At 47.2% G+C, this 14,341-nt stretch overlaps 1 protein-coding gene across 3 annotated transcripts in view; it reads right to left on the reverse strand.

The window, feature by feature from the left end:
• The window catches only part of STAT6 (signal transducer and activator of transcription 6), a 56,774-nt gene that overhangs the window by 12,845 nt on the left and 29,588 nt on the right, over nt 1-14,341 (reverse strand). For all 3 annotated transcript variants that reach the window (XM_083729193.1, XM_083729192.1, XM_083729194.1), the window contains exons 3-13: nt 12,515-12,653; nt 11,593-11,673; nt 11,224-11,362; nt 10,037-10,089; nt 8,990-9,147; nt 7,882-8,001; nt 6,728-6,913; nt 5,469-5,556; nt 3,540-3,662; nt 2,206-2,298; nt 89-295 (exon numbers count right to left, since the gene is read on the reverse strand). In XM_083729193.1, coding sequence (XP_083585319.1) covers nt 89-295; nt 2,206-2,298; nt 3,540-3,662; nt 5,469-5,556; nt 6,728-6,913; nt 7,882-8,001; nt 8,990-9,147; nt 10,037-10,089; nt 11,224-11,362; nt 11,593-11,673; nt 12,515-12,653 — 1,387 coding nt within the window. The remainder of the gene's footprint in view (nt 1-88; nt 296-2,205; nt 2,299-3,539; nt 3,663-5,468; nt 5,557-6,727; nt 6,914-7,881; nt 8,002-8,989; nt 9,148-10,036; nt 10,090-11,223; nt 11,363-11,592; nt 11,674-12,514; nt 12,654-14,341) is intronic.

Genomic DNA, 14,341 nt, shown 5'->3' on the forward strand with positions numbered 1-14,341 from the left:
GAAAAGGTGAGTGAGTAAAGGAAGGAAGGGAACCAGGGATGCCCCACTCACCGCCATCCCACTCTCCTTACAAAACCCACTGAGGGACCTTATTGAACTGGGACCACGACACTTGGCGCTTCTGGAATTCCTCAGGACTGGCGTTGCTGTCACCAAAGATCTTCTGAGCCAAGAAGTAGTAGTGCTCCTTGAGCAGCCCTTTAGTTGTCTCCACCTCAGCCATGAACTTCTGGTTGAGAGTCTCACACATGGACTCCCAGCTGACACGCTCAGCTACCATGAAAGGGATGCGATTCTGGAATAGGCCAGAGAGACAGAACCTCATAGCTACGCAGAAACACACACAGAGAGATAAAACCACTGGAAGCAGCAGCAGGAGGAGAATGCACATTCATAATCTCTCCCACTCTTTGGTCTTCCCTGCCCACCTCACAATGGCAATGGCACACAAAATAACAGCAAAGAAGTAGCCCAAACTAAGAACAGACTCTATTATGTCCTACCTACAAGCTTCCCCTGCATAGCCAATATTCTCACTCACTTTGCACCCATGGGGGCAGGACTAGGTTTCCATGTTACATTACTGGCCTGGAATGAAGTTTTTCTCCCTCTCTCATCATATTGAGAGGTGGGGACATCTAATGAAGTTGAATGCCGGAAGATTTGGGGCAGGTAAAAGAAAGTCCTCACATAACTGAACTATGGAATTCACTCTCACTTGGATGTCTTTAGAAGAGGATTAGACAAATTCATGGAGGAAGATAAGGCTATCGATGGCAACTAGTCATGATGGCTACATGTTCCCTCTAGGATCAGAGGTGGTGGGCCTCTGAACAGAAGTGCACCTAGGGGGTGGCTAGGTTAGCCTCCACCAAGGACACAGGCCCCAGCAACCCACCCCCCCAATACCATACCTCCACTCCAGTACATGTGGGATATAATCCTCTGGAGCAGTCAAGTACAACATTTCCTGTTTGCCTAGAGTGAACATGCATGGGGAATGTTGGTCCAGCCAGCTGAACTTCCTGTTACACCTGGCTGGAGCATCCTTCCTTTTGCTTGTGACTAGTAGGTGGGCATGACCTTTCCAGACCTGGTGAAAGGCCAAGTCATGTAGCCACCTCCCTTTTTTTTCGTCCCGCCTGCTTCCTGCTTCACTTCGATTGCACTGCTGGCTGTCAGCCAGCAGTCCCTAGGTTATCTCCCATATGGGGTAAACCTGTTTGTACATATTTGTAACTTTAAGCCTAAAGCCTGCCTTCAGGGATCACACTGTGCTCTGCCTGATCGTGGGTAAAACTACTTTTTGTTACTTATGAATAAGACTGTTATGTCTTTAGTCTTTTAGGAGGGATTCAAGGGATCATACCAGGAACATATCCAATCTGGGCAAGCCAGATTGAATTGCTTATGTAAAGGGGGAATGCACTCTGCTGTATAAAGAAACTTGTTAGTGCGAGTTAGGAAGGATTATATTAATCAATATATCCTCTCCTGTTACCCACAATATTCCCACAATACACCTGCTTGCCAAGGGTGCAAGGGAGTCTAGGTATGCCTCTGCCTGTGAATACCAGTTGATGGGAATCCCAAGTGGGGAGAGTTCTTCTGCAGTGAGGTCCTGCTTGTGATCTTCTCATAGGAAGAACAGAGTGCTGAACAAGATGGGACTTTGGTCTGAACCAGCCGGGTTCCTCTTTTGTCCTTAATGTGAGAAGCTATGGGTCATGTGGAAGAAGTCCATGCACACTACAGATCACCCTCCCAGGTGTTGGGCATCTCCTTGTTCAGGTGCAACTAATAATGGAATCACAGAATTGTAGAGTTGGAAAGGACCACGAGGTTCATCTAGTGCAAAGTCTCCCAAACTTGCGTCTCTAGCTGCTTTTGGATTACAGTTCCCATCATCTCTGACCACTGGTCCTGCTACCTAGGGATGATGGGAGTTGTAGTCAAAAAAAATAGCTGGAGACCCAGGTTTGGGAAACCCTAATCTAGTCCAACCCCCTGAAATGCAGGAATCTCTCTGTCCAAACTGGGGCTCAAACCCACAATCCTGAGATTAAGAGTCTCACACTCTACCAGCTGAACTATCCATTTCACTTGATGTCACACCGTACTCTTCAATTCTGCCCCCAACAACAAGTGCTTCTACACCTTGGGGACACGGACAGATTTATATGTCAGCTTATGTCAATCACTTACAGCAGCGGCAAAGGCATTGTCCCATAAGATGGTGGCTTTGGCATTGTTCTCCTGGTTGCCATGGACGATCACCACAATGGGAAGTGACAGGGCCTGGAACACAAGAAGTGGAAAGAGGAAGCACACTTTAGCAGGGGGGTTGCTTTCTTTACAGCCACCGCCCTCTCCCCGCCCCTCATATCTCTCACAGGAGCACAAGAAGCTGCCTTAGACAGACTCAGACCATTGGTCCATCTTGCCCAGTGGACTGACTGGCTCTCTAGGGTCTCAGGCAGGGAGCTCCCCCAGCCCTACCTGGAGATGATGGGGATGGAGCCTGGAACCTTCTGCATGCCAAGCAATGCTCTACCACTGAGCCACAGCCCTTCCCTCGAGCTACAGCCCTCTCCAAATTCACTGCCAAAAACGAAGAATTTCCCATTCTAGAAACCAAAAGCGGTGACCTGCAACAAAATGTTGCACTGTATCCCCAAGTCCCTAACAGGAGTGCTCCTGTTTAAGTGGAAAATGAGGTGTGTGTGTAATATAGAGTTGGCTTCAGGAGGGAGGAGGAAAAGGAGTAACACTTTTCCTTTCCCAGATACCTGAAACTGGGCTATCTAGTAGTATAATTCAGATGTGGAGCTCATTGCAGATTTATTTACAAGATTTTCAAGAAAACTATTGCTGCTCACAGCTCCTTCAGCTCATCTGAAATTGCCTCCCATACAGGGCTGGCCCAAGACATTTTGCCACTTGAGGCAAAACAGAAAATGGTGGCCCTCCCTGCACCACCAGACTGGAGGCAGCCTGGGGAAGCCCTGGCTCACTGAAGATGGCGGGGGGGGGGGAGAGGCCATAGTGCCCCACTCATTCCAGGCAGTGGCTGTGGGTGACAAGCTCAGGATGCGACAAGTGGTGCGCTTCATGGGGGCCTTCACGGCCTTCACAGCTCATTCCATGATCTGGTTCTGAGGTGGTGGAGAGATCTTTCCCCTCAGGGGATGGCTGAGATGGTGACAGCTCCTATCCACAGCTGGAGGGGGAGCAGCAAAGATGTGCAAGAACACCCCTAACCTTTCTTTCCATATCTGCCTGAGGCAACTGGGCAGGCTTGGAGGTGGTATTTAAAAAGGCCCAGGCTGTAGTTGTGGGGAATTTCAACATTTCCACCAAGGCCACCTTGGTTGGGCAGGATTGGGGCTTCATGTCTACCGTGCAGAACAGCCTGTTGAGACTTAGGAATTGGGTCATCCCTGGAGCCTCTCTGGAATCCATTTATGCCCTTACAGCAACAAAATCACCAACAGGCCACAATCTGCAAGCCAAATAATGAGATAAACCTAAGCTGTTACCTGCAGGCGGAAGATGGTTTTGTTGGGACCAAGGCTGACACTGGCACTGAAGAGGATAGCGCATTTCTCTTCGGTCACAGACTCGGTGCTCTTGCGGTCACAGCGCTTGATCTTCTTTAGGAGCTGAAGGAAGAGGAAGGCAAAATCACACCTGGCTAACCTAGAAAATGTCACAAAAGCTGTGGGGTCAAAGTAACAACTTCAGCTACTGCTTGGGAAAGTTCTACTCCATACTTCAGCCTCCTTTTTATCTGTTTCTGATCCAACAGCCACGTTGAATCGTGATGCTACAGTGGTCCAGTTGTTCACAGAGTTCAAATTCAGAGACTAGAGTCTACAGCTACATCTAAACACACAGAAGAACAAGGACAAAATGGGGAAGTACCGTTCTGACATGGAAGATCAGAGGGCCTTACTTCAGAATATAGGAAGCTGCCCTTCTTTTTAAATACTCCCTATAAGTGGAAAACTAGCACAGAGTTTTGTATTTTCTTTTTTTCGTTTAAGTTTTGCATTTTGATTTACCGGTATGTATATGTGCAATACAATCAATAAAAAGAAAAAGAAAACTAGCACAGAATGGCAAGGATTTAGCTAGAACTTTTCTCCCTGCTGCGCCAATTTTCTTCTTGAAGCAAGTATTTTAATTTTTTTTAGTGGAAGACTATTCTTCCCCTGCAATCTGAAATGGAGCAGCCTATTCCTATCACCTCATAACTTCGTCATCCCATGCTGCATATGCCAGGTTCTCAGCCTTAGAGGCCCTCCAGGTGTTGTCAGATTACACTCCCACCATCCCTGACTGTTGGCCATTCTGGCTGGGGGCTGATGGGAGCTGGAGAGCCACAGGTTCCTCACCCCCACCCAAAGCTATGCCATCCCAGTTAATGGTTTGAAGGCACGCAATGCTGTGACAGTTCTAAAACTGTGTGTGTGATGCAGTCTGCTCAAGGCCTGGACGGAAGATTGCTTTAGAGATATCTTCATAAGACAATTTATGGTTTCTGAATGAAACCAGGGTACGTATAACATACAGTCATACTTTGGTTGTCGAGCGCCCTGGAACTCGGACGTTTTGACTCCCGAATGTGGCAAACCCAGAAGTGATTGTTCCGGTTTGTGAACGTTCTTTTGGAACCTGAACATCCAACAGGGCTTCCGCGACTTCTGATTGGCTGCAGGAAGTTCCTGCAGCCAATCAGAAGTCACGATCAGGTTTTCGAATGTTTTGGAAGTCAAATGGACTTCTGGAACAGATTCTGTTCTGACTTCCAAGGTAAGACTGTACAAACAAAATTATCCAGAGTCAGGTATAAAGTCTCAAAGCAGCTTTCTCCCAAACATACAACCTAGGGGAGAAGCACCAACTTGTGAGGGAGGCTCTGTTAGGATTCTTGCTCCGTGCTTGCAGTCATGGGATTGTATTCTATCACATGATGGTGTATGTTTTCATCCCACATAGTGGGAAGTGACGGAGACAGGATGTTTTGTATTACTGTGTTCCGTGAAGTGGGACTATTGTCCTTTGTTCTTTCTCTTTGCTGTCTGATGAGAAAGATGAAGGAGCTAAGTCAGAACGCTCCAAGTGTATTATATGTAAACAAAGTAGATTAGCCAAAATGCCGTGCTACTGAGTTTGTTACGTGAACCGCTAACACTCTACAGGATCCCTAAGTGTGCTGATACTTCTTGGTATCAGTGGCTGTGATGTTCGGGCTGAAGAAAGCTTTTGAAGCTCCCGAACAAACGACCAAGAAGGAGAGAACATGCCAGTTGGGCATGTGTCTCTCAGGGTCCTACACGCGAGCAGGATGATCCTAAATGGCTCGGGAGGCCAAACGTCACCAGTGGTTTCTCCTCCTCCCATCGCAAGCATTCAAATGTATGTATGCATACACACACACACACACTCTCCACTGCTGTAGTTACCATATTCTTAAAGAGAGCACAGCAGGCATTGCTTGTTGCATTTGTCTCCAGAGGTGCTGTGTTGTTCTGAATTTCTCCAGTGTTTTCACTGAAACCGAAAAAGAGAAAGTGCACATGAGTTATGTACTTCCATTCTGAGCCAGGGGTTAATAATTGTGGGTGTATCAGGCGAAAAACAACATTTTCAGAGTGACTTCCCTCAAACCACAATCTGATCTTGGAATCAGACCAACAAACGTAATAAAGGTGACCAAGAGCTTTGCTTTCTGTGGAATGGCCATCCCACAAATCAACACCACCCAACTCCAAAACAAGGGAGGGGGCTGTGAAAATGTCCTCTGCCTCCCCCACCACCCCGATCCCTGGCATGGTGGCGATCAAGCAGGAAAACATGCTGGCAGACATGCTCTCCAGCGTCGGGGCACCTGAGAAGGCAGCCCAGGAAGGCTGCGCGCCGCCTTTTGCCAGGAAGCAGGAGGAGGACAACAACCGGGAGCAGAGCCATCTTTAGCAGATGCAGAGGCTGGGAAGGGGAGCTGCACGCAGCTTCCATCCTAAGCCTCTGTGGGGATAGGTCTCCTCCCGCGGAAGCTTGGGAAGGAAGCTACATGCCCGCCAGCCATATAGTATATAGTTGGTGGGGCGCAGCTGGCGGGCGTGCAGGGAAAGGGGAGGCCACCAGCGAAGCCCCACAGCTCCCCCACTCCCTGGGGTGCCCCTGAGAGGCCGGTGCCCTGGCGCAATGAACCACTAAGACCAATGGGAAAGACGGCTCTGCTTGCAACCCTTTAGGAACTCTTTGTAGTGAAGGGCCCCTGAAATGTGGAAGCACCACTGGATATAAGCCTGCTCAGTGAACTCTCGCCCTAGAACTCCTTTAGGAGCTATGGGGGAGGTTTTGCAAATATTTCCTGATGCTGATGCAGAGGGTTCTCCCCAATGATGCTCAGAAATAGGACTTTGGAATATGTCAGACACAGAACGGAGTAAGTCGGGGGGGGGGGGGAGTCAGGGGCAGAAAGTCTGGCAGGATTGTTTTAACTGAAATGCCTCCCCTAGAATGGCTCATCATGTCTCTTGTCTTCTATCTCCGCTCTAGAATATGTCAGATTCACCTTGGGAAAGACATTTGTTCAAAAGGGGGAGAGGCAATCAGACCTCTTTGCTGCGCCTAGTATTCTATACCTCAAAACGTTGCTAAAACTGAGAAATAAAGCAACAGGGAGAGTGGCATGTTCAGCTGCAAGGGTTCTGCTCACCTGAGGACAGTCTCCAGGTGGCTAGTAGCTAGCTCCCGTGCCTGTTTCTCTGTCACAATGTCAGCGGTGACCGTGAAGGAGTGTGGAGACTTCAGCAGCTGTGGGCCCAGCAGGAATCGTGTGGTGGCTTGAAATTTGGTTTGGGTCTTCAGAACTTGTAGGGGCTGTTTGTCCACCAGGAATGAGCTGAAGGGGAGACATGAACAGTGGTCAGAGAGCAGGGGCAGTGAGAAGGATTGGCTATTAGCCCTGCTGCAGTCAGCCTCATCATTCTCCCTGCTCCCCAGTCAGTATGATGAACAGAAAACATGGATCTAAAGGAAGAACCAGCAACTGAAGGCTCCAGGGACAAAACTGGCCCCTAGAGTAGGACCAATCTGTCTTTCCCCAGTTGTCAGCACAGAGACAAGAGTGATTTATGGAGGAATGTCATGGCTGTGGCAATGGACTTGCCAGTAGCCTACCCGAGTGTGAGTGGCCTGCAACTCTCCACCCCCCGCCCCGCAAAGCAGCCCTTCTTTAAAACTAAATTCTGCTGGCAAATGTATGGAGACCCCAAGGGTAGCGTTTAAATGGCAGTGATGGGGAAGAGGAATGAGGAGAAAATGGTGGAAGCACAGATCTCAAGGCTGAAAGGACTTATCTGAAGAGTCCTGTCCCAGTCTCCAGGAGGCAGCAACAGTTATTCCAAATTTACATTGAGGCCACATCCACATCATATACCTAAAGCACTATGACAGCATTTTAGATGGTCAGGGCTTCCCCCAAAGAATTCTGGGAGCTGTAGTTTGTTAAGGGTGCTGTGAGGTGTTGTAAAGTTACAATTCCTAGAGCTCCCTGTAAAGAGGGACTGGTTGTTAAACCACTCTGGAAATCACACTTCCATGAATCTTGGGGACTGTAGTTTAACTCTCACACAGCTACAATTCCTAGCACCTTAACAAACCAGAATTCCCAGGATTCTTTGAGGGACGCCTTGTGCTTTAAATGTATTGTGTGGATCTGACCATACACTGCATTGTTGGGAACTGGTAAGGGGAAAGCCAGTCTTTGAGATGTGGCTATGTGGGTAGGGGGCAAGCAATTGCTCTCAGTGGCCTTCTGATTCTCTTCAGATCTATGACCTTGGTGCTTCTGGCAGAGATTCTCCTTACTTTTTGACGAGAGAACTAAATACATTATCCAGACGTTCCTGAAGCTCAGAGCTCAGCTCAGTTTCAGAGGCTACCAACTGCAGGCGGAGCTGGAAGCAAATGTCCACCAGGCTTTCAAATCTGCCAGGAAACACACCAGGTGAGGCTTAATTTCCCCTGCCACCAACCAAAACCCCACAACAACTCCAAGATTACACAAGCTTTAAGAACCGAACAGACTGGACAAAAAGGTGCTGCAGTCACCCTCACACCAACCGGCAACAGTGTCCCTGCCTTTAAGTCTATCAAAAGGTTAAAGCAGGGGTAGCCACAGGTTGAGGGCCACATTCCCTTCTAGGGGCCACATGCCGGTCATGGGAAGGACCAGAGACAAAAGTGGGTGGGGCAATGAATTTTAACTTTGTACGGTGGGCTAGTTTCGTCAGACAAGTAAGAAGCATGATTGGAGTTCAAGGGCACATTCCAGCCAGGCAAAGATATTTGAGGGACAAAGGAGGCCCAGTGAGGAGTGTGGCTGGAGGAGATTTGGGAGTGATCAGAGGCCAGAGAGGCTGCATTTAGTTCTTGGGACCTGAGGGTTAGAGAAACATCCAAGTTGATCAGCAAGGGTCCAGACAAGGGCTTTTCTGGCTATATGTATAGTTGCAGTGTTTAGGCAGAGCTGCTTTTTTGCAGGATGCTGCAATTTTGTGGGAGTGTGCAGCGTGGTACTAGGCGAGGAATTCATCCTCTGGAGTGTCAGAACTTTTCTTTTAAGGCTCACACACGTAAATTTCTAGCACTTGTGACTGCTTTGCTCTAGCCACAGGACATACACAGTCCTGCATATGATGTAAAAATAATTTAGAACACAGCAACTACATACCAGGCTCGTCTGGACACAGACTGGTCCAACAAGGGAGATTGCTTTGCCCCTTTTATATCTTAGGGGTTTGTTTAAGCAGCACGAAAGGGCCATAGGCACATTTAGACCTCAAGCTTCCTCACCATCAGCACTAACAATATGACTGGCTTTGCAACCTGAATTGGAAGAAACTCCCAACAGTGCCAAAGTAGTAGTTCCCCAAATGAAACTATGCACTAACTAAGCTCTCCCTGCACTAATGACCTTTTCTGGAGTGGAGCCAAGTCCTCATCAAAGGGAGTTCCATTCCCAGCCAGCTGTTGCTGCCTCTTCCAGATCATAAGTCTCATCAGCACCATTTTCTTTGCACCTTCTAATTCATTAGCTGCTTTCAGGAACAGATTCTGAAGATTTTGGAGAGACTTAAACAAGAGACAAATAGGTTGGTAGGCATGAAGAAGACAACAAATGCTGTTGAGGCATAAATCAGATGTGCCAAAGAACAGGGTGAGGCAAAAAAGATCTTGGAGTGTGTTCCCAGTAGACTACTTCCCCCAACCACGGAGCCATCTGCCACCAACTGCCCTGTGGGGAGAGTCTTGGTGACTTATGGTATGATGGTATCCTTTATTGTGGCTTTAAAGAATGTATCTAAAAGTTACTTGTCACCTTCACAGGACCTGTATACTAAAAGGAGGGATATAAATAAGTAAATGATTCTGCACCAATCTGTAGGCATGTTGTGTGTCCAGGGGTTAAATCAAGGTGGTTTAGGGCGTGGCCCAAAGGGCTGCATGTGGCCATTGAAACCTTTTTTGGAGGCTCTCAGCAACATTTGACTCCCCTGCCCCAGCTCTTGTGCCTCCTTCCCAAAGCCAGGTGCTGGGCTTTGGGAAGGAGGTGTGAGAGCTCTGACAGGGTCCCAGAGGCCTCCCAGTTCTTCCCAAAGCCTACTTAGCATTTTCCCAGCTTGGGGAAGGAGATGGGAGGACTCTAGGACCCTGCCAGAGCCTCATGCCTTCTTCCCAAAGCCTGGCACCTCACTTAGCCAGCTTTGGGAAGGCTGTGTGAATGATGGAGGGGGCATGAAATTTTGGCCTCGCTCCTCCCCGTGCCATGCGACAAAGCAATGTACAGCCCATGACTTCCATGGCAAAGTACTCCTATGGCTCACTTCTTATGAAGGGCCACAGGTTCCTTCTCCCCAATCTAGGTGATGGAAAGATATAAATCTTTTAAACAAAATCCATTCATCAAACAAGAATGGTGTCTGCAGAATGAATGGACCACCATCATGAATGGGTTACTCACACTTTCTTGCAGGTTCTCCTGGGGTGAAAATTGCAGGTTCAGCTGCAAAGGAACTGAAGACCATAAAATCATGATTAGCGTCTGCAGAAGAACTTCAGGCCTAAGTTAAGTTATCACAGAAGGACAAGGCAAGAACTTGCTGCCTAGGGTCGTGGGTTCAAGACCCACCTTGGGCAAAAGATTTCTGCACTGGAGGCACTGGACTAGGTGATCCTTGTGGTCCCTTCCAACTCTACAATTCTATGAATTCTCTTTCTCTGAATTCATAGAAATCAGTTTGTCACAAGCTTCTCCATATGCAGAACAAAGCAGCAGCTGCATTCTACTCAGTCTACAACACACCCTCACCCATCAGTAACTTTGATACTGACAAGCATATGGTTTGCTGCTCTTCATGAGCAAAGAATGTATGGATCAGAAGCTGAGGGGGAGACAAAATGGGAGAAGGGGAGAAACTGGTTACATGGATTGCTAGCAGGAGCAGAGAGCCAAAGGGCTGGTAGGCCCTTGCCAATGCAGGGGGGTTTGTCCATGCAGCACTCTTGATTGGCTCAGAGTGCTTGTTTGTGGAAAGCCCCCCTAAATGTTTCCCAGAATAATGCAGTGAACTGGAACCTTGAGCCTCCTGCTGGTGAGACCTGGATCCCTTCCACCAGGCTAGGGCTCTTCTTGAAACCCATGCGAGGGTCATAGACCTCGTTCCGGAGGTCTGTTCTTAACCTGAAACTGTTCTTAACCTGAAGCACCACTTTAGCTAATGGGGCCTCCTGCTGCTGCCGCGCCACCAGAGCACGATTTCTGATCTCATCCTGAAGCAAAGTTCTTAACCTGAAGCACTATTTCTGGGTTAGTGAAGACCTGAAGCGTCTGTAACCCGAGGTACCACTATATAGTGATCATGTCCAGGACTCTTTGCAGCCCAGGGTGCTCCCATACAACACAGAAAGCCAGCAGCATTCACATGGAACAACTGCCATTTTAAGGTAAGCCATTTCTGGCCCCAATGCAAGAGTGGCAGTTTGCTCAGCCAACCCTTGGGGTTGTGGGGCCTATGAGGGCACTGGAGCAGGGAGGGGGCGGCATCAGAGGGAGAGAAGAACAGGGTGGCCAAAGTGAGGTGATGGTGGAAGAAGGCACCTGTCCCTGTGTATCCTCAAACCTGGCAGCGTTCATCTCTGCCTCCTCACCTCTTGCGTTGCCGTTCATCTGATTCAAGCTCTCCCGGAGTGCCTGGATCTCCTGCACTCTGTATTGCAGCTTCTGCAGACTGAATATAAACCTCAGTTCTTCCCGTTGGCGTTGGATGAAGAGGGCCACATTCTGAAACTATAAGAAGCAAAAGTGAGACGTGGCACTTCCTGCTTCCATTTTCTACATATTTAATAGCTAAATAGCTATTGCTTTGTGAAACGCTGCAGAACTGGGGTAAACTGGGCAGAGAAGCTGCAGTGATCCTACAAAACAGTGGTGACAAGCAATCAGAAGAGGCTCAGCCTGAGGGCCCAGATGTAAAAGAAAGAAAGGACCAGCCGCCACACGTTGGCTATTCCTCTTACCTGTTGGGCTGCTGCTTGCTCTCCCTCTAAGATTCTTTTTATAGCCCCCACCAACTGCAGCGGCTCTCTCCGGTATCTATTCTAGAATTAGTGGGAAGAAGACAAATGTTGTTAATGCTTGTGCCTCAAGCCACCTGTGAGGTTATCCCATGGTTTATCCCCATCACAAGAATGGACTGAAATTGCTGTATAGACAAGAATGGGGAACCTGTGGCCTTATAGATGTTGTTGGACTACAGCTCCCATCATCCCTGGCTGTTGGGCAAGCTGACAGAGGCTAAAGGGAGCTGGAGTATAGCAACATCTGGATGGAAGGCCACAGGTTCTCCAGCACCCCCTTAGTGACCCTGGGAAGGAAGGGCACTCGGAGGCAACAAACTGGAGTGGGTCATGTTCCCCAAAAGTGAACCCAAACTGCAAGCTGTAAGCCGACCGTTGTTTATTATGTCACACCTTGCTTAAGAAACTGGCTCTCAAAAGCCTGGAAACTTAGCACATAATTGGCGAAGGGTTGTATCCAATGCTAGTCATGCTCAGAGCAGACCCACTAAAATGGCTAAGTTAGGCTCATTTATTTCAGTGGGTTTACCTTTCCTTCCCCCATGAAAGCCCTCCCTGAGGTTGCTTGGGGAGGTGTTCAGCAATCCTAAGACACCAATCCTTTTCAGTCATCAAATCCACCCTGTTCCTAAGTTACCAAAGGCTAGCCAATGAAACCCAATCCTTACTGCCTCTTTCCTAAAGTTTTGAAAAACACACCTTCATTAGGTGTTCCAGTACAGTATAACAAACTGCTGCGTTGTCCACAAAAAGGGACAAGAAGGTAACGTAACAGGATAAAATTGGCAGAGCGGAAGACCCTGTTTTGATCTGCCCCTCTCCAGCGCGGGCCTTTTTCAGCAGACATCAGTCTCCTACATACCTCGACACTGGCAATGACCTGAAGCATTGGGCCAGTCTGGCAGTTTTTGTTGGCCAGGTCTTGCAGTCTCTCCACCATGGCAGACAGGAGCCTGTCAGCAAGAACAGCACAGAAGGTGTCTGAGCTGTTGATGAATTCCCTGAGGAGACCAGGATAGTTGGGGCAAGCAGGAGTGGGGACAGGTTGAGAAAGAGAGAAGGAGAATTGGAGACTTGTTGGTCATTATTCCACAGCCAAATCCACCCACTCCTTCCTTTTCAAAATTTTGTCCAAGCCACCACATCACCTCATAGGCCCCATTTCTCTCTCAAGCAACAAAACATGAAGAGTTTTTGGTTTTTGGCAAAGGCATTCCTACACAGCCAGCCACTGGAGAAAGGACAACTCTCTGAGGCTCTGTACACACCATAATAAACCACATGGCTTCCCCCAAATAATCCTGGGAACTGTAGTTTGTTAAGGGTGCTGGGAATTGTGGCTTTGTGAGGGTGCTAGGATTCTTTAAATGTCCTCAAAATTATTAATCAATTATCTAAATTTGTATACCATCCTTCATCCGAAGATCTCAGGTCGGTTCACAACATAAAAATACAGAACACCACAAAGTAAATAATAAAATCAATGAGAAAAACAAAACAAAAAAATAACCCCCCCCAACTATTGCCCTTTCTAGGCTCAAGTAGTATTATTTCTGTCAGGTCCTCATTTCCAAGGGAAATGTATGATGTGTACACAGCCTAAGGCTACACAACACTAACAGTATGCCTATACCTGTCTACTCTGAAGTAAATCCCACTCAAAAAAGGACCAGTATGAAAAAAATGTGGTTTCCTTTTTCAGTTATATAAAAATGAACAAGTTATTTGGGCCTTCCTCCAGCATCGCATGTATCTGTGGGGAGAGGTTATGGACCTAGCAGCCCACCTATGAGGAAGAACGATGTACAACGGGGAGCTAAAATGACTGCTTTTTTGTTTACAGGAATGTAATTTTGATAATGCATGTTTTGGGTTTTTTTTTAAAAAATATATTTTTTAGGTTTATACATTTCACTAATTTTACAAGCATAATGACATTTCAAAACTTAACTTCCTTCCCCCTCTTTCTGTGGTTCCTTAAATTTATTCTTAATATCTTCTGCATATTCAAATTACGGTAGTTTAATTTGCTCATTTATTCATCTTATTTAAATATATACTCTTATGAAACTGCAGGTTATTACAATAATCCTGCCAAGATTCTTATCTGTTTACAATTTATCTGTAAAAATTCAATAAACCATTACCATTCTTTTATAAAAAGTTTTACAATGTATGTTTTTTGGAACTGGAGTACTGCACTTTGTTGTTCTGTTTGCAGTTGTTTTATAACTGTTATTTGTTCTGAAAACCAATTTAAAATATTTTAAAAGAAAGAAGAAAGAAGCCCTCCCCCTTCAGTTCTTAGGTAAACCTGTACAGCATTACAGCCTTTGTCTGCTGGCCAAAGGAGCAGGTCTGGAGAAGCTGGACCTGCATAATGTTCTTGTGCAGCTGAAGAGCCATTTCAGTAGACTTCCCCAGACTTCCAGATGGGGACTACAACTCCCATCATCCCGGACTACTGTCCATGCTGACTGCAGCCAATGGGAGTTGGAAGTCCAACAAGATCAGGAGGCTACTAGGTTGGGGAAAGCTTCTTTAAGAAAACTGACATAATTTCTGTTATGACCTGAAATGTGATGATGGTACAGGGATGACATCACATTGCAACATCTTACCCTGAGTTAATTCACTGACAGTAAAACTACTGGTTTTATGTTTTTATATTGTTGTAAAACACTATGAT

The sequence above is a fragment of the Podarcis gaigeae genome (genome assembly GCF_964106915.1).
Source record: "Podarcis gaigeae genome assembly, chromosome: 2".
NCBI lineage: Eukaryota > Metazoa > Chordata > Lepidosauria > Squamata > Lacertidae > Podarcis > Podarcis gaigeae.